This window comes from Bombyx mori, chromosome 15 (assembly GCF_030269925.1).
Source record: "Bombyx mori chromosome 15, ASM3026992v2".
In the NCBI taxonomy this organism is placed as follows: domain Eukaryota; kingdom Metazoa; phylum Arthropoda; class Insecta; order Lepidoptera; family Bombycidae; genus Bombyx; species Bombyx mori.
Window position 1 is genome coordinate 3,078,960 of NC_085121.1, and position 17,617 is coordinate 3,096,576.

General features: G+C 35.7%; 2 protein-coding genes across 3 annotated transcripts; one reads left to right on the top strand and one right to left on the bottom strand.

Annotated features, from left to right (window-relative positions):
- Positions 1-1,581: 1,581 nt before the first annotated feature.
- On the bottom strand, positions 1,582-13,169 carry LOC101741215 (uncharacterized). Its single transcript, XM_021349666.3, has 9 exons — positions 12,686-13,169; positions 11,873-11,957; positions 9,033-9,192; positions 8,622-8,749; positions 6,507-6,683; positions 5,600-5,699; positions 4,751-5,080; positions 3,721-3,883; positions 1,582-3,100 (listed from the first exon to the last, which is right to left on the bottom strand). Exons 1-9 carry the CDS (start codon positions 12,811-12,813, stop codon positions 2,893-2,895), a joined length of 1,479 nt encoding a protein of 492 aa, XP_021205341.2. The 5' UTR covers positions 12,814-13,169; the 3' UTR covers positions 1,582-2,892.
- Positions 13,170-14,260: 1,091 nt separating this feature from the next.
- On the top strand, positions 14,261-17,385 carry LOC101743408 (uncharacterized protein C1orf131 homolog). Of its 2 annotated transcripts, none has more exons than XM_062672422.1 (3): positions 14,261-14,760; positions 16,393-16,590; positions 17,320-17,385. In XM_062672422.1, coding segments are annotated over exons 1-3 (465 nt in total). In that variant the 5' UTR covers positions 14,261-14,495; the 3' UTR covers positions 17,322-17,385. The 2 variants fall into 2 exon arrangements, with proteins under 2 accessions (XP_062528406.1, XP_004928646.2); XM_004928589.4 differs by having other exon boundaries at positions 16,393-16,577; positions 17,308-17,385.
- Positions 17,386-17,617: the final 232 nt, after the last annotated feature.

A 17,617-nucleotide genomic window follows, 5' to 3' on the forward strand; every position in this document is an offset into this window, starting at 1 on the left:
AAGCCGATAAGAAAATGCCACCGAGTCTCCACGTTTTACCACAGCAATAATTTTAGGTTTTATTGACGAAATTAGTTTCAACTATGTAAACATGTGAGGTCTTGTATATTACACTGTCACTAAGTATAGTAATTAAATATATTATATTTCCTAACTCAGCACACTTCAATCAGTTAACAACTGCTCAATTCATATCATACCCTGTGCCTATGCTAGCGCCATTCTGGAGGATTTTTGAACTGTTATTTAGTGCTGAAAGTAGGACACCTTTTCAAGCTTCTTCCATGTGAGACGGTTTTCCTTACCTCTACCCTCCATGTTTTCATTTAAAATAATCTTGACTCGTGGAGAGTAGTGTTATGAGTACACTCTCTATTTACGAAGTGTCCGTCGAAAAGCAACCAATTAGGGTGGCGCCACTGTAGTAGGTGGTATCAAAGATAATCCAAAAGTGAATTAAAGTGATAATAAATATTGTTCAACTCGTAATACCTCTCTCCGTTTACAATTGCTACATTAATTTTACACCACTTGCTACGCTAACGTTATTTTGGTAGATTTTTGCAGTTGCTTATAGTTGGACACTTTTTCGATCTATCCCTTATACAAGATACTTCTCCTTCCCTGTACCTTCCAAATTTAAATAAAGCAACATTTATGCATAATTTTTTTTGGCAGGGAAAACACGAATGTGTATGTGCACAGCTAGGACGGTTTTCTCTACCATGCTATTACCACGCTGCGTATTTTATTATGAGATCCATTTCGAAACGGCGAGACCAACAGCTAGTAAACTAAAAAATTCCAACTTCAACGTTATGTTTCAAGATATACGGCATTATCGATTTTCCGGTAAATCTATGATGACTGTTTTAAATCAAGCTGTTCCAGAGTTCGCGTTCTTATTTCAATCAATAAAAAAAAAACGATTAAAAAGTTCAACCACTTCATGTAGGTATGTACTATCTATATATATTTAATTAATCTACAGTGGTTTTTACGGATGTTCCGTAATAACTACTGAACCATGCATCCGATTGACTTGGTATCCATGTAGAAAATACATGTACTTAATGGATAGGCTAATATTTTTATGAACGTTGGACTCCCTAATAATAATGACAATAAATAATAATGTTAATTTTAAATTCCCTGCGAAGCGGGCAAGTACAGCTAGTAATTTTATAAGTTCAAAGAGGTAGGTACATAAAATAAAAAATAAATAAAAAAAAAGGTACATAAAATACCGATAATTCAATAATTGAATTTAACTTTACCCTTTATGGTATATGTAAACTAATTTCCTTTTTCTATTACCATAGATAGATAGATAATTCTCATAGCCGACTGTCATCAATTCATATTAGCTGAACACGTTTTACTACAAAGAAATAAGAAAACGGCAGTATTCATCTTAGAGCGAGATAAGATACAATTATATAAGGGCTTCAAGCACCTAGTCTATGTAGGTACTTGCGCCTTTCGTGTAGCTATGTGGGATACATAAAATTAAAATAATAGGTATGCAAATATAGTACAGGAAAATTAACACCATCACCGGTGAAAATAAATAAAACATCGTTATTAATCAAAAGATTTATTTTAAAATGATAATGAACTACAACCACGTTTCGATTATTGCTTACACAGCCTTGTAACTAAAATAATAATTGACTTAATAATAGAACAGCCTTCGTACAGACTGAGGTTCAAATGAATGCTTAATTTTTAAGCTATTGCATAGATTTTATCGCGGGCTTTGAGCGCGGCGACTGAATTATGAAATTCCGTAACGAAAATAACCGGACACCCCCACTACGATTCCTATGTAGCTCGCGTTCAACACATTCACACGTTGCGCTTGTGTAGTGTTTGTGAATAAGCGCGCGACGTGACGTCACAGTGCATGCGTATCATGAAAAGTCTGATCATCTCTCTCTCGCGCGGTCTAGCTTATGAGTGTGAAGGGGACAGTTAATGTTTTGCTTTTATTAATGTTTAATATAGCGTTTTATTATTGTTTTTAATATTAAATTATCATTGTCTAATTATAATTGCATAAGTTGATAAAAAATGCTATGCAATAGCTTTACCGCGGCAGTTCCCGAGTGCCACGCGTTGTTTTTTCTAAAACAGTAAAATTTATTTCACTAATCTGTAAATTAATAAAACAGTTTTTATAAAACTCGAATTGTCTCTGTATTACCTGATATGTAAGCTTTTATGTACATCTTCTAAAACATTCAAAAAAACATTAAGTGTTGTTTGTGAGTTTTGCGAGGATGCATTCCAATGGGTTAGTCTGACCAGGTCCTCGTCATCCTCGAATCCACGGTCTACTAAGCTCCCAGGGTAGCCGAAAACAAGACGAGTTGGCACAACGTTTTGAGGTCGAAACTCATTGATAAGGAGGTCTCGACCCTTACACATAAGGAGCACGACTGAAGGAGGAGAGAGTTGTCACTGGACTATTAACGTCGTCTCAACAAATGATCGTGTTTATATTTATTAATGCTTGCATTCTCTCGACTTTTTCTGAGAAGAGCGAATTGACTAAAACTGCCCGTACACATTTGCCATTCCAAAACTAATGACTATTGAAAGTTGTCTATTATGGGAGTTTTCTTAAAATTATTTCTAGTGCTATTCAGTATTTTGTATTTATATCTATCAATTCGGAGCTATGCGAGAAAGGGATAGAGCATTATTCGTTGTCATTAACTCCCAATTTAAATTTAATTCTTTAACACACGTACATTTGTACATTGAATTATATTTTTAGTTGAGCTCATTAAAAACCAGACGGTCAAATGATTATTAAAATTGAACCAATTATTCAATACACTTAATGAAGGTACCTAGAGCTCCCCACCAATACTGAACGATCAACATTCAATCCGCCTCCGCCATGGCTTGTTGAAGCAAAGGCACCAATTGTTCTCTGTAAAGAGGATGCGATTCTCCGTGAGTTGTCTTTATGATTTTCTCAGCGAGTTTCAGTTGCGCAACGGCCTTTTCCAAATCCATCTTGTACAGCAGGATCTTACCGTACTTCAGATATAACAGGCCCAATAGAGGATTCTTGTCGCCGTGATAAAACCTGTAATTTTTAAGTATCGTTAACTACAGTCGTTTGTGTGTTGAATTAGAGGCCGTCTGGACGATTTTAACACTAATACAGTAGATTGGGGGGAATAGGAACTAGAGGTAGAATAGGGACAAATCTGTGATGCCACAATACTTTTGATGAGTTGTTAGATTTACTGGTGGTAGGACCTATTGTGAGTCTGCGCGGGTAGGTACCACCGCCCTGCCTATTTCTGCCGTGAAGCAGTAATGCGTTTCGGTTTGAAGGGTGGGGCAATCGTTGTAACTATACTGAGACCTTAGAACTCATATCTCAAGGTGTGTGGCGCATTTACATTGTAGATGTCCATGGGCCCGGTAACCACTTAACACTAGGTGGGCTGTGAATTCGTCCTCACATCTAAACAATAAAAAATAAAAATTTAACTTTGTTGAACCGAAAATCACTTTTATTTAGTGTTTAAAAATATTAAACACTTTAATTTAGTCATCAAAATGTTGTTACTCATTAAAGATATTAAAAAGTTAATTACCTAAAGTTTACCATTTACTGCCGCTACCTACCCGCGCGGACTCACAAGAGATCCTACCACCAGTAATCTGTAATCAGTAAGCTGACGTAAAAAGACTGACCTGAAACACGGAATGAGTCTTTCGGCGTATACGCACGCCTTCTCCCACAGCTGCATCTGTACGTGAGCCTCGAAGGCGTGGTCCAGAGTCTGAGCGTGCATCACGTTCAACGGATGCAGCACGCCCTCGTGACGGTCCAGGCAGTAGTTGCAAACGTCCACATCTATAGTCGAGCAGCTAAGGAACGTATTCAAACAGTTTCGTATGGTGTTCTGTAGTAACCATACTATACTTGAGACGTAGTAACCATATTTGAGACCTTAAAACTTATTTCTCAAGGTGGGTGGCGCATTTACGTTGTAGATGTCTAAGGGCTCCAGTAACCACTTAACACCAGGTGGGTTGTGAGCTCGTCCACCAATCTAAGCAATAAAAAAAAAAGTAACAAGGTATTGACCGGAAAGTGGGAAGCGAGGTAGTCTCAGTATGCATTTTATTTATTTATTGCTTAAATGGCTTTGGGTGGACGAGCTCACAGCTCACCTGGTGTGATTACCGGAGCCAATAGACATCTACAACGATCTCAGTATAGTTACAACGGCTACCCCACCCTTCAAACTGAAACGCATTGCTGCTTCACGGTAAAAATAGGCAGATGTTAGAAAGATCTGAGGTTGAGCCGCGTGAGCTCGCCTCTACATTCTGAGAAGCTAGCATAACAGCTTGAGGTTACTAGTTGTAGGTAGAAAAAAAGTAGCTCTGATACTAGGGTAAAATATTTAAAAGTTCCAATTTGAAGAGTGCATCAGCCGCTGTACAATTCTGACTACGACGTCATGTCTCAAGGTGGGTGAGGGCAAACAGATTGTGATGGTCATCTGATGATTACTTCTGCGAGTTGAATTTACACATTGTTCGTCGCGGTCATTGAAGTAATGACTTGTCTTATTAAAATTATAAGTCATTGTAGGTATCCTTAAGGTAGAAAAAAGGACGTATATACAGAAGCGATGCCTTTCAATAGTAGCGTTAGAAGGTACGCAGTTGACTTGTAATGCAAAATGATCAAATTTTATTTTTCAAAGGATACATGCCACAGAACTACCCTCCATATTCTTTAAATGTTGTTTAGTGAATTCCATGATTTTAATGAAAGCTTCCACGTGTTTCTCCGTATATTTAGTTCCACATTCTTTGCAGTGAACGAATTCGTCGTTATCAATTTCCTCCTCGTCGCAACCGCCATTTTGTTTTTGAAAGTCGCCATTTTTAATCCCGTTCGATACGCCATTTTGCGTTGACCCCTCAGTCTCGGGTCGTAAGACGAGCTGACAGTTTTCATTCCAGGTAATCTCTACGGGAGCTTCACAGTTTTCGTTTAAGCATGTGGCGGCGTGAACATATTTAACTTGATTTCCATCTGAAAGCCAACAGCATAATAATATTATACTTTAATAGCCAATTAAGGTGATGGGGTTCGGCTACCCTGCGAATTGTGCTGGAAGCCTTTTATAGTAATAAAAAACAGGAAACAACAATCGGGGAGTAACAGTTTTCTTATTACCTAGGTGAATGAATGAGTTCTCGGCTCAGTTTTAGTTATGCGATTACTGCAGCCCATAGACACCACATAAATGCCGCCACTCAGCTTGAGACATGAGGTCAGGCAGACATAGCCGTATGGTGAAACCCAAATACGTTACGTATAATAAAATCGGGAAAAGTCAGACCAACAGTCATTCGTAAACACATATTGAGTAAGTGTTACATTAGAAAAAATGGTATATGTTTGCGGGATTGGAACCCCGACACAGTCGCATCGCTCGATACGAATGCACCGGACGTCTTATCTGATAGGCCATCACGATTCCTAGATATGCCGAGTTAGACCGTTTTTATTTTTTAATTTACTGATTAATGTATTATTTAAGGGATTTACCGATGCACCTGTGACATCCACACAAGAAGTAATAGCTGCTCAACAACTCATTTTGTCTTTCATACGGTGTTTTCATCATGTCGATATAAGATATGCGTATCTGAATGTCCAAAAAAAAAAAAGAAATCGTCATTTTTTATCCATTCGTAGAGTAAAATCGTATAGACTTTCGGGCGTTTATCACTGTAACTTTACATACTTTGATCACAATTAAATTTCAGAACTAAAAAAACTATTTAACATTAACTTAACTGTGCTTTTTAGGCCTTACGAGTAAAATTGTGACTTTTGGCCGTTCATCCCTGTGCCTTTATTTACACAGATCTCAATAAGAGAGGTTTTTGTTAACAACAAAACCTATGTCTCGCATTAGATACTTTTTACTTTGCTACACCTGATATGTAGGCAAATTTAAGCACACAATATACAGTGGTGGATTTTAACATATTAAATGACAGTAATTTGAAGTCTATGTTATAGTTCACAGATTCTACCAGCCAATCAAGCGTGATGTAGATTACTGTAACTATATGTACTCGATTGGAATTGCTGTTTTTCTTTATTGCTTAGATGGGTGGACGAGCTCACAGCCAACCTGGTGTTAGCTGGTTACTGGAGCCCATAGACATCTATAACGTAAATGCGCCACTCACCTTGAGATATAATTTCTAAGGTCTCAAGTATAGTTACAACGGCTGTCCCACCCTTCAAACCGAAACGCATTACTGCTTCACGGCAGAAATAGGCAGGGCGGTGGTACCTACCCTCGCGGACTCACAAGAGATCCTACCACCAGTAAAACTGTACTCTCTTAATCAATCAGCATTTGTTTTGTTGATTTAAGCAATTACCAATTAGTTCTGCTCTGCTCTATCCAAATAGCGAAATAATTAAATAATTTCATCACCTGATTCCAGTCTAAGTAAGACATGTTTTGTATCGCTCTGATGTTGATTGTCTTTCCGTCAAACGTGACCACAGCGTTTGGTTCGCAACTGTGGTCCACTATGGAGGAAGCCAAATAAATACCGGTACCAATCGAATTCATGTCTGTATCTAAGATCATGAAGCTGTTTATCACCATCTGAAATTATTATTACTACTAGCAGACCCGGCCACACGTTGCTGTGGCTAAAGTTTTTGTTTCTAAACAACACGTGGCCGGCTATGCTAATACCAAAAATTAACAAAGCAAGAACAATCTGATTTCACTGTATTGCGTTTACTACCAAATAAATTTCACTTATACTTTAGCCTCAGCTACACGTGGTGTTTATAGCATTAAATTGTAGCTTATGTGTAACGTTGGTATTTTTAACACAGCGCCATCTATGAGATATCAATGTCAGACAGTATTACAATTGTCTGTAAAAACTGATTTAAGGCGACATCTGTTTTAGACTTATGAAACTTACAATTAATAACAATCATTAACTTAAGAAATCATTTTATTGTTAATTAATAAATATTGTGACCATTAATCGAAATAAAAACCATCCTATGGCCTAAGTTGGAACAAAACAAACATTTAAAAAAAAAGTTAAAATCGGTTCAGTAGTTTAGGTGTCCATCGCGGACAAACAACGTGACACGTAATTTATATATATTAAGATATCCAACAAAGACAGTAAATCAATCAAACGATCTTTTAAGGACGGCTCCCCTAACGCCTGTGAGGAATGCATTACCAGCTCAAGGGCAGCTGCTTCGCGAATGAATCTACCATCGAAATCGCTACCTGCCGAGATGATGCGCCAACTCAGCGATATTAATGAAGAATGCGAATTAGACTCTAATGCCATTAAACACAATAATCAGATAATGCAGGCTACATAGCTAGTCACACAGAGTGTAACAGTAGACCCGTTACACAAATTGACAAAAAAATCCTAACAGAACAAGACAATATCCTAACAGAAACAAACAATAACAATTATTTCCTGAGCATACTTGTCGTACTAGTAAATTAGTATTTATGCAATATTATCCACAGATGGTGGTGATGGTGCTCGTATCTACCCATGCGATTTATAAAACCGAACCAATAATTATTATTATCAATGTAAACCTAATATTAAAGGGTGATATTCTACAAACATTCCGTTTCTTTTACCTTTGCTGATAGTCTTGAGAGGCTATTTCAGCTTCGCCCTAAAATGTAGGTGAGCTCACGGGGCTCAAACCGGAGTGTTGCTAACACTGGCCCTAGCAAGAGCCGTGCTCCGCAGAATCTACCGGTTCGGAAACGCGACCCACTGAGAAGATCCGGCGAGAAACTCAGTGGGCTCTGTCTATGGGTTAATTTACTCGTGGAGCCCTTCGTCGCAAGCGATGGGTTCGGCGAGGACGGTGACCGGTGCTCGAGGTACCTAAAAGCACCGTTAATGGATCGGGAGGATCTGTAATGACGTGTTTAGGGCGACGTCGACTGCTTACCATTCGGTCCACAGGATCGGACATATATATTCCGTTACTCCCTCTATAATAATATCATCATCAGCCTGTATCTATCCACTGCTGGATGTAGGCCTCTCCCATAGTCCGCCACAATGAACGATCCTCCGCCCTCCGCATCCAATCTCTCCCAGCATATCGCCGCAAGTCATCGGTCCAACGGGCAGGGGGACGCCCAGCGCTGCGTTACCGGCACGCGGTCTCCAGTCCAGAACACGTCTGCTCCATCGGCCATCGGTTCTGCGACACGTATGTCCGGCCCATTGCCATTTCAGCTTGCTAATCTTTAGGGCTATGTCGGTTACTTTGGTTCTTTGACGGATTACCTCATTTCTAAGTCGATCCATCAAAGAAACTCCGAGCATACACCTTTCCATAGCACGCTGAGCGACTTTGAACTTACGGACTAGACCTACGGTCAATGTCCACGTTTCGGCGCCATATGTCATGACCGGCAGCACGCAAGCGTTGAAGACTTTTGTTTTTAGGCATTGCTAATAATATATATAATAATATATCATTACTAAAACAGTAAAATAGTTTACTATGTTGTAATAATAATACGAACCCGTCCATAAAGCCCCATTAGCTCAACTGTGTTTGGTAGAGAAATGTCTTTTAAAAATTCATACAGCACAACGCATAATGAAGTGAAATGATCCATCCTTTTCTTGTCTGCTTTCAAATTAGGATAATCTAAAAAATATTTGCACATGTAACATTCATCACAGTGTTCGCCTGATCATCCAAATTCAACCACACTCAATATTATTTCAAAACTTATGCAAAACTTACTTAAATTACTTTATGAAAAATTTGCTTCATTTTGATTTACTTTTTGTTACATTATAATCTCTTATGTTCTTAAATACAATTACTTAAATTGAAATATAAATATACTATATACATTATTAGTTTTCTTGATCTTGACATGTTATGGATATAGCATCCAATACCATGAATCACTTATGAAACTTACGTGACATGAGATCCTTCCACATTCTAAATGAGGTAGCCGAATAAAAAGACCTAAACGAGTGTCCATCGCCCCGGTTCAACCTGTTGATGATCTTTGCCAGCATTCGTGCGCCATCAGGGATTACTTTTGGCGCGACTCGTTTGAGATTAGGGCACTCCCACTGTAAATAAAAAAATAAAGGTTAATCGACTTTTCAAACTGTAACATTAGCAGTATAATTTTTCTTATTGATGAAAATAGGCATACAAATATATTGTAAATGCCACCGCCCACCTTTTCCCCCTCTACCTATTCGCTGGTAGCGTAAGACGTTATTTCAGCTACGCCGGAACGAGTAGGTGAGCTCACGGGTTCAACCTGAAAGAATTTGCTAACACTGGCTCTAGCAAGAGCAGTACTTCGCAGAATCTACTACCGGATCGGAATCGCGACCCACTGAGAAAATCCGGCGAGAAACTCAGCAGGCTCTATGAATTAGTTCGTTCGTTAGACGAATTCTTCGTCGTAATCGACGAGTTCGATGTGGACGGTGACCGATTCTTGAAGGACCTTTAAGTACTGAGAGTGAATCCGGAGGATCCGACAAGACATGTTTCCGGCGACGGTGGCTTTGCTTTGTCCCGTCGCGGTCGGATAAGACCACCCACTTGTGTGCTTAGTGCGAGTTTTTTAACGTTCTCGATAGCGTAAAAGTTAACTCAAATTTGTATGGAGTTGGAACGCTTGCCTATGTTTACCGCTAGGGGCACTGTTCCAGCTACATACAAATATGAGTGAACTTTTACGCTATCGAGAACGTTAAAAAACTCGCACTAAGCACACTGTTGATGTAAGGTCCCAATTTTCATTTATTAAGGGTTTGAACTCTTGTAACCAAAACGCACGAATGCTTGGCTGCTGAAATAGGTAGAATGGTGTAGCCAACTACTGTCTGTTTAAATAATGTTATTCACAAATGTCGTCTGTGAGATTAGATTAAATATCTAATTAATCTGAAAAATCAACTCTGCGGCTCCTTAACCCTTAAAAACGGTAAAACGTGTTTAATACCTACGTCATATTTTATGCAGTAAGAGTTGATCTGCTATCCATGGTTCAATTATTGAAAAAAAAAGCTGTGAATGTCGACATTTTCGTTTTTTATATTTAAAGAATTTAAGTTCAATTAGGTAGTTATTGACCAGAGAGAAACATGAAATATAGTCATGAATCGTTACTATAAACATTGATACAAACCAATTTCTAGTCACGCAACTATAAATACGTATGGACTTGCAGAAATAGATTTTAGCACCGCAGTTATAGTAAGACGATTATAGAGCTCAGGAAATGGCAACAAGCCATGAAATTCATTCACATCATTGAATAATGTATGTTGAATTAATTTGAATCAGCTGATGGCTTGAGATTTTCAGTTTATTACACCAGTAGCAGCTTATGTTGTATTAGCATTGTTTGGTACTTTTTGATTAGTTTTTGACTGACAAATTTTTTAATTGTCTAATTTATTTCTTAGATGCTGACGGCCGATCATGTTACAAGCATGAATGTGCAGCTACCACTATCATACATAAATTACGATTTAAATTTTGTAGAGTATATGTTCATGAATAAATAGAATTAAGACTTCATTATGCCATAACATTACCTTTTTTTTTTTTTTTTTTCCGGGCCGAGGGCCGAACCTCCTACCAACCTTATGTCTAGCAGCATATCTTGTCTGGATTTTTTCTTATTATAACGTGAGCACAACCACATAAAATTCCTAGCTAGCTGTATTATAAATGAGCTAATGACATAATTCACTAACAAATTTTTTGAATCTTTTCCAAGTGCTATTTGCAAATTGTAGCAGTGATTAATGTTTATCATTTACGTAATGTGTTGCGAAATTTTTGCAGCTTTTCATTCTTTAAATGTTTCATGTAAATCTAGGAATTTAAAATTGAGGAATCGGTAAAGAATGGTATTGCTGAGCAATGTGCTTGTGAACTTTATTATGCAAACAGTTAAACAATTGCCAAGCATAAAATGTGGAAGAGAAAAGAGTACATTCAATCTTATGAAAGAGATTTTCCCTCTTAGAGAATTCGTAAAATTAACAATGTTCCAAGTGTGAAAAAACAATGGTACTATTTTCACTTACATGATGGTAAATTTAATAAGAATTTGTAGTGACGGTGTATTTAATAATACCTTTAACTGTAGATACTATGTTAGGGAAATAAAACAGACAACATATTTTTTTAAATTGTTTTATTTAGTTTTGATGAGTCATATAGATATGATAAAAATAACTTTTATAGTTTAATCTCATGATTTTTAATGTAATGGTAATTTGTGGTTACAGAAGAAGATGACCATGAAAATGATTAGAAACATCGAAAACAATAAAATGACAATTAAAAATGCAGACCATAAAAATAGTTTTAGTTACAGTTTAATTTAGTTTGTGTTAGTTTAACTTCTGGAAAATAACCTTTCGTATAAAAAATGGCTTCATGACCCAACTGCTTCCCATCCTTAAAACTCAGGGAAGAGACTAATGTATTCTAACAATGATTTTCTTATTAAAATCATACAAAATCTCAATTCAAATTAAGTTTAATCCAGTCCAAATTTGTCCAATATTAAGTTTATTTAATGTAAGGATCTAACATCAAGATCTGTAGACTAATTTCACTATTCTGATTTGTCAATTACATGTTAGCACTTTCAAAAGAAGGTTGTCATTTGTATCAATCGGAATACAATTTTAATATTTATGAACAGGACGAGGGCAAGAAGATTGTATATTGTTTTTGTTTATTTGTTAATTTTATATAAAATGAGAATTTTACCTTGTGATCTCCCCATGCATCTTTCTGACAAGATCTTCCACAGTAATAAACAAATTGACATCCTGAACATTTTAGGAGTTTGACTCTGAAATCACAAAATATTTTCCAATTAAAATTACTAAGACCATCCAAATAAATCTCTTAATCTTAATTTAAAGTATCGTGTTTCTGTATAATTGTGTAATCTGACTATTTATATATAATTATCTACACCTTCTCTTTTGTTTATTATAATACTTTGAATAATTATTTATGATACTTTTGGACCTGTAATTAAAACGACCTCTACAACCATGAGTTGTATGATATTTATAACAAACCAAATATCATAAAACTTAAATTGGTAGCCTAAAATGAGCAAAATATGTAGTTAGAATGGGAGACCAGAATGCTGAAGCAAATACTATTTGTCAAGCCCAATGGCCACAGAAGTCGTGGCAGGTACAAATGGTTAGATGGCAGGACTAACATGACTAGCAGGACCTCAGGAGCAGAACTTCAAAATATAATTATCATAACATTACAGTTTTTAAATTTTGAAATTAATTATGAATTTATTACGTTTGTCACAAGAAGTACTTGAAACATTGAAAAGAATATAATGAGAATAAAAATATTAAATGCGATATTAAATCATAAAAGTAGTTTTAATTATATAAATTACTGCTAACTGCAACTTAATAAATGCCTCTCATTTTTAATTCGCATTACAATATATTTCAGTTACAAATTAAATGTTCTAGGTATTTACTCTAAAACATTTTTATATTTTAGTTTTTATGTAAGGTATAGTTTACTTTGCTACTTACGTACTTTTCTAAGCAATTATCACATCGGTTTCCTTGTTCTTTGGACGATAATACATAAGCGAATGGTTGCTCTGACAACAAAAGATCTCCAGGTTTTATTTCGGAAGTTGTATTTCTGAATTTGCTCCTCATTTCCTCAACCACGTCATTAATTATATATTTCTAGATTAAATTGTAAGAATGTTTTAGAGGAATGTAAATTAATTTCCAATTTTTAAATAGTCTACTTCGAGTGCTGTTGAAGTAGGAAATTTTGTAAGCGGCTTCGCTCGCTACCTGGCGTTCTAAAAATACAATTCTCAATATCGGTTACATTATATTTAGAAAAGACGCGACCGCAATCATCACTTGGTACATCAGAAGTAGAAACAAACAAAAACTGAGTTCCTATTTTTAGAGACAAACATTTTTTATAAATATATCTCCTTTGACATTTGGACATTTTATGATTTTGGACGTCTGTTGCATTCTGACAGCTGACACATACTGATAATTTATATTTTCTAATTGAACAGGCACAGACTGTATAAGCCATTCTACAAATAAATTTGCAGTATTAACTAAAAAGGCCTTGTTAATTAAAAAGTAAAAATGTATGTAACAAAAAGAAAGATATTTTCTTAACGTAGTACTTGAACATTATGTTTCTTAAGAGCTATTATGAGTTTCTTCGCTATATAGTTCGGTATTTGAGTTAAAATGTTTTTTTTTTTCAAGTGGCGGTGGTCGTAAGCTAGTTCAGACGTTCGACGATTTTAGAAAAATATACGAAAAATATACAGACAGAGAATTAAAAAATGCAGTAGTTAAGACAAAAATAGAGATAATAAAAGCGAAGCCGCTTCACGGTCAATTAGAAAGCAGTACTAGAAAAAGGAAATATCGACAGAGACCAATCCTTACAATGGTTCAAAAGGCAACCGCTGTCTCCAGCATTGGAATCAGCTATATTTGAAATTCAAGATCAGGCAGTGGTGACCAGACAACATGAAAGAGACATAATGAAACGCCAAGTTGATGGTAGGTGTCAGTTATGCTGCATTAAAGACGAGACCACACAGCGCATTGTCTCAGGATACGAAAAGCTTGCTGGCACTTATTACACCAAAAGGCATAAAAACATAGTGCAATATGTTTTCTAGTCGCTAGCTAAAAAGCATGCGTTTCAGGTCTCCGACCTGTGGTGGCGAGAACACCTTACGCAGCCGCAGGTTAAGGATAATGAATGTGCAAAAATAATATGGGAGATAACGGTTCAAACTGACGTTACAATAGTTCACACTATTTATATAAACAAAACCGACAACAAAACATACCTCATAGATGTAACAGTTCCCTCAGATTACAATATAGGAGCAAAAGAAATCGAAAAGCTAAAGTAAATACCATGCACTCAAAACCAAAATAACCAGATTATGGAAAACACACACAGAAATAGTACCAATAGTAATAGGAGCAACCGGAGTAATAGTCAAAAGCCTACAGAAATACCTAAAGAAATTAGATGCGAACATCAACACACACATCATGCAGAAACAAGCTGCCATACACACAGTCACCATCATCATGAAAGTCTTGGGAGATACGGTCTTCGTAGGAGGGGAAACCTTTCCCTGAGAGTCTCGGGGTGGGAGCTCAGTAAACCGAGCCTAGAGTTCGAGTAGAGAAACATAATATAAGGCTGTATGGTATGACACCTTTGCCTTTCCAGTTAGAAAAATAAAACTACTATACTAAACTATACTTCTTGTTTTCATTTAAATAATGCACCAATAACCTACAAAAAAAAAGAAAAACAAATAAAAATAGTTGAAATGTCACTTATAATTACCAAAGCTGCTCTGGCACTAAAGAATGCTGAAAAAAATTTTAAAGTCGTGGAGTTTGAGTCCTACAAACCGAAACAGAAGAAATTAGCAGAGAAGGATGAAAAAAATCTTCCCAGAACAGAAACTGGACAATATTCAAAGAAGGACTTGGAATTGAAGAAGATTCGCCATGAAGTTGTTAAATTTGGAATGTCCGGTTTTGATCCTACGAAAAAAGAAGAAGCTAAAATTGCTCTTATGGTTAGTCTAGGTTAGTACATTAACATTCTGTATTGATTTTGTTCCCTATTGAATCGCTGGTAGCATAAAGAGCTACTTTAGCCACTCTCGAACCAATAGGAGAGCTCACGTGCTCAATCTGAGAGGATTTGCTAACACAACGCCAGAGCAGTGCTATGCTCAATCTACCACTGGATCTGAATCATGACACACTGAGGAGATCCAGTGAATGAGAAACTCTGTTTGTGGGATAAATATATGGTGTTTTATAGTGAATGTAAAATAATATGTTGACCATATTTTCTCTTTTACTTCAAAAGTCTTGAGAGTTACTTTGAAGGCAAAATAGCTGTTGACAAGTGATATCTCTAAATTATCCAATTTGTCAAATGAGTTGTTATACGGAGTAATATTGAATACTAAACTAAATGGATGCATTTAACAGACCAAGAAAACCAATTTTCTTTTTACATAAATATGCCAATGGTAAAAATAAACTTCAAGATGAAATAATGAACAATTAAATAGTTTTGTAATAGTGAAAATTATGTGGACACACAAAACAAATTTAAATGTTTATTTGAACTTTAAGAATTTTATTGAGTATTTAAGAATTGATATATAGTCGGATTTTTTATTAGACGAAGTAAACTGACGTTTACTGTGTTGTCAGTTTTTGATGAAATAAAAATAGTGTTGTGACAAAGTGAACAATTGAAAAAACTCCTGAATTAATGAAATTGCCTCGATTGTCTAGTGAATAGTTAGTGTGCCGAACTGCCGATATCGGGCACGGGGTCCGAATTTTAGCCGTGCTTTGTACATACCAACGAGTTTTCGATGAAACATTATGTTCCTATGGTATCTACCTGTACTGAATACCGAGTGTTTTAAACATTAAGAAAAACATTGCGAGGAAGCTTGTAAGACTGTCCTATTTCCAATGCATCATATAGTTGAAACTATAGATGTATAAAATATAACAATTATAGGTACATAGGTAATGAAAATAAAAAAAACTGATTGTAGTTACATACTACTAGTAACATATTATTATATTGGATCACTTTAATACAATTTTATTGTAAAATATAAATAATATTCTTTTATAGTTTGAAATTAATGATTAACTCTTCACACTCATTGTTCATTTATGTGATTGAACGAGAACTGAACGCATCACTATTACTTTAAATATAGCAACATTATTTCACAAAGTGACATTAGCTACTGTCAGCTGGCTTCGTCTAATTAAAAATCCGACTATAATTCCAACAATAAAAAAGGAGGATGTATTTTAGTGCATTCAGTGTAATTAATTTATATATTACAAATAAGACCATAAGCATAGAAGTTTTTTTTACTGGTGGTAGGACCTCTTGTGAGTCTGCACGGGTAGGTACCACCACCCTGCCTATTTCTGCCGTGAAGCAGTAATGCATTTCGGTTTGAAGGGTGGGGCAGCCGTTGTAACTATACTGAGACCTTAGAACTTATATCTCAAGGTGTGTGGCGCATTTACGTTGTAGATGTCTATGGGTTCCAGTAACCACTTAACACCAGGTGGGCTGTGAGCTCGTCCACAAATCTAGGCAATAAAAAAAAAAAGTTTGTCTGAGGGTCACTAATTACTAAATGATCACATGAATGAATGTTTTTTTAGGGGCGAAACCACCGAAAAAACAATATATAAACTACAAAGAGCTAATGCAGAAGAGAAAAGAAGAAAAACTAAAAAATTTAGAAGAGAAACAGCTAATGATTGCTAAAAGTGTCCTCAAAACTGGCGGTAAAAAGAAAAAACCAGCCAACAATGATGTTGGACACTTCCTGAGTGGATACGGCAAGGTACAAACAAAATGTGTTTTTTACTTGAAAGAGAACATTTTTACTAGCAGTTTTCTTGGGTAACACCCATTCTAAAATTGACTGGGATATTGGTTTGTACTTTTTAATAATAACCTTATTACAAGTGGAGAATTTTGAAATATACATTTTATAATCTTGAGTGAGTGGCTCACACTTCATAAGTGCTTATCAGAGCCCATGTACATAATAATATCGACGCTTGAAAGGCAAACATGACTAAGCGACAATGCGTTAACTTTACAGTAGACTAATTTAAAGTTGAAATACCTGAAAACAAAATTTATTTTAACGAATCTAGCTGTAGTAGAATCTAGCTAGTAGCTGTAGGATTGAAATTATTTTAATAGGCCTAAAAATATATATTTTTTGCCCATCGAATATGGTTATTGCCTATCATTTATGTACAAAGCAGTTATTGTCGCTTAGTCACGTTTGCCTTTCAAGCGTCGATATGTGTCCACCTAAAGACATAAGATGGAAGTCCTCATGGCAGAAATAGGTAATAAGGTGATATTCATGAAGGTTTTGTAATGGGCTAACTTACACATTATCAAACCAAAGTATAATACCAATGATATAATAATATTTAAGATCTTACAGCCAATACTTCCCCAAGTTACCAATGACAACAAGAAATAATGTTAAATGTTGCAAGTAAACTAGGTAATAAAATTTAAGTTTCTCAATGGATATGTTTAATTTTTTTCAGGTACAAAAAAAGGATTTGAAAAAGGATGAGAAAAACTTAAAAAAGAAGAAAAAGAAAAATAAATGATTTTAAAACGTATAGCTATTGTTTATATCAAATATACCCAAGACTGTGTTGTTAAATTTTCTATTTCTAACACATTTCTAATTAACACGTAAATAAAAAATAAAAAAAACGGTGTCTAAAAGCATTGACATCTACTTAGTAATAGTAAAAGAAAAAGAAAAAGGGGGACTGTACTTGTATCTGATATAATATTAATTAAAAGTTAAAGTGGAGTGGAAACACTAGTACATAACTCTATCTAATG

Coding starts and splice junctions, on each gene's coding strand:
- LOC101741215 (XM_021349666.3), bottom strand. CDS start 12,813: ATGAGGAGCAAATTCAGAAATACAACTTCCGAAATAAAACCTGGAGAT. Junction 11,958..12,685: donor TGTGATAATTGCTTAGAAAA/GTACGTAAGTAG, acceptor TTGTGATTTCAG/AGTCAAACTCCTAAAATGTT. Junction 9,193..11,872: donor ATGCATGGGGAGATCACAAG/GTAAAATTCTCA, acceptor TTTTATTTACAG/TGGGAGTGCCCTAATCTCAA.
- LOC101743408 (XM_004928589.4), top strand. CDS start 14,496: ATGTCACTTATAATTACCAAAGCTGCTCTGGCACTAAAGAATGCTGAA. Junction 14,761..16,392: donor TGCTCTTATGGTTAGTCTAG/GTTAGTACATTA, acceptor ATGTTTTTTTAG/GGGCGAAACCACCGAAAAAA. Junction 16,578..17,307: donor TCCTGAGTGGATACGGCAAG/GTACAAACAAAA, acceptor AATTTTTTTCAG/GTACAAAAAAAGGATTTGAA.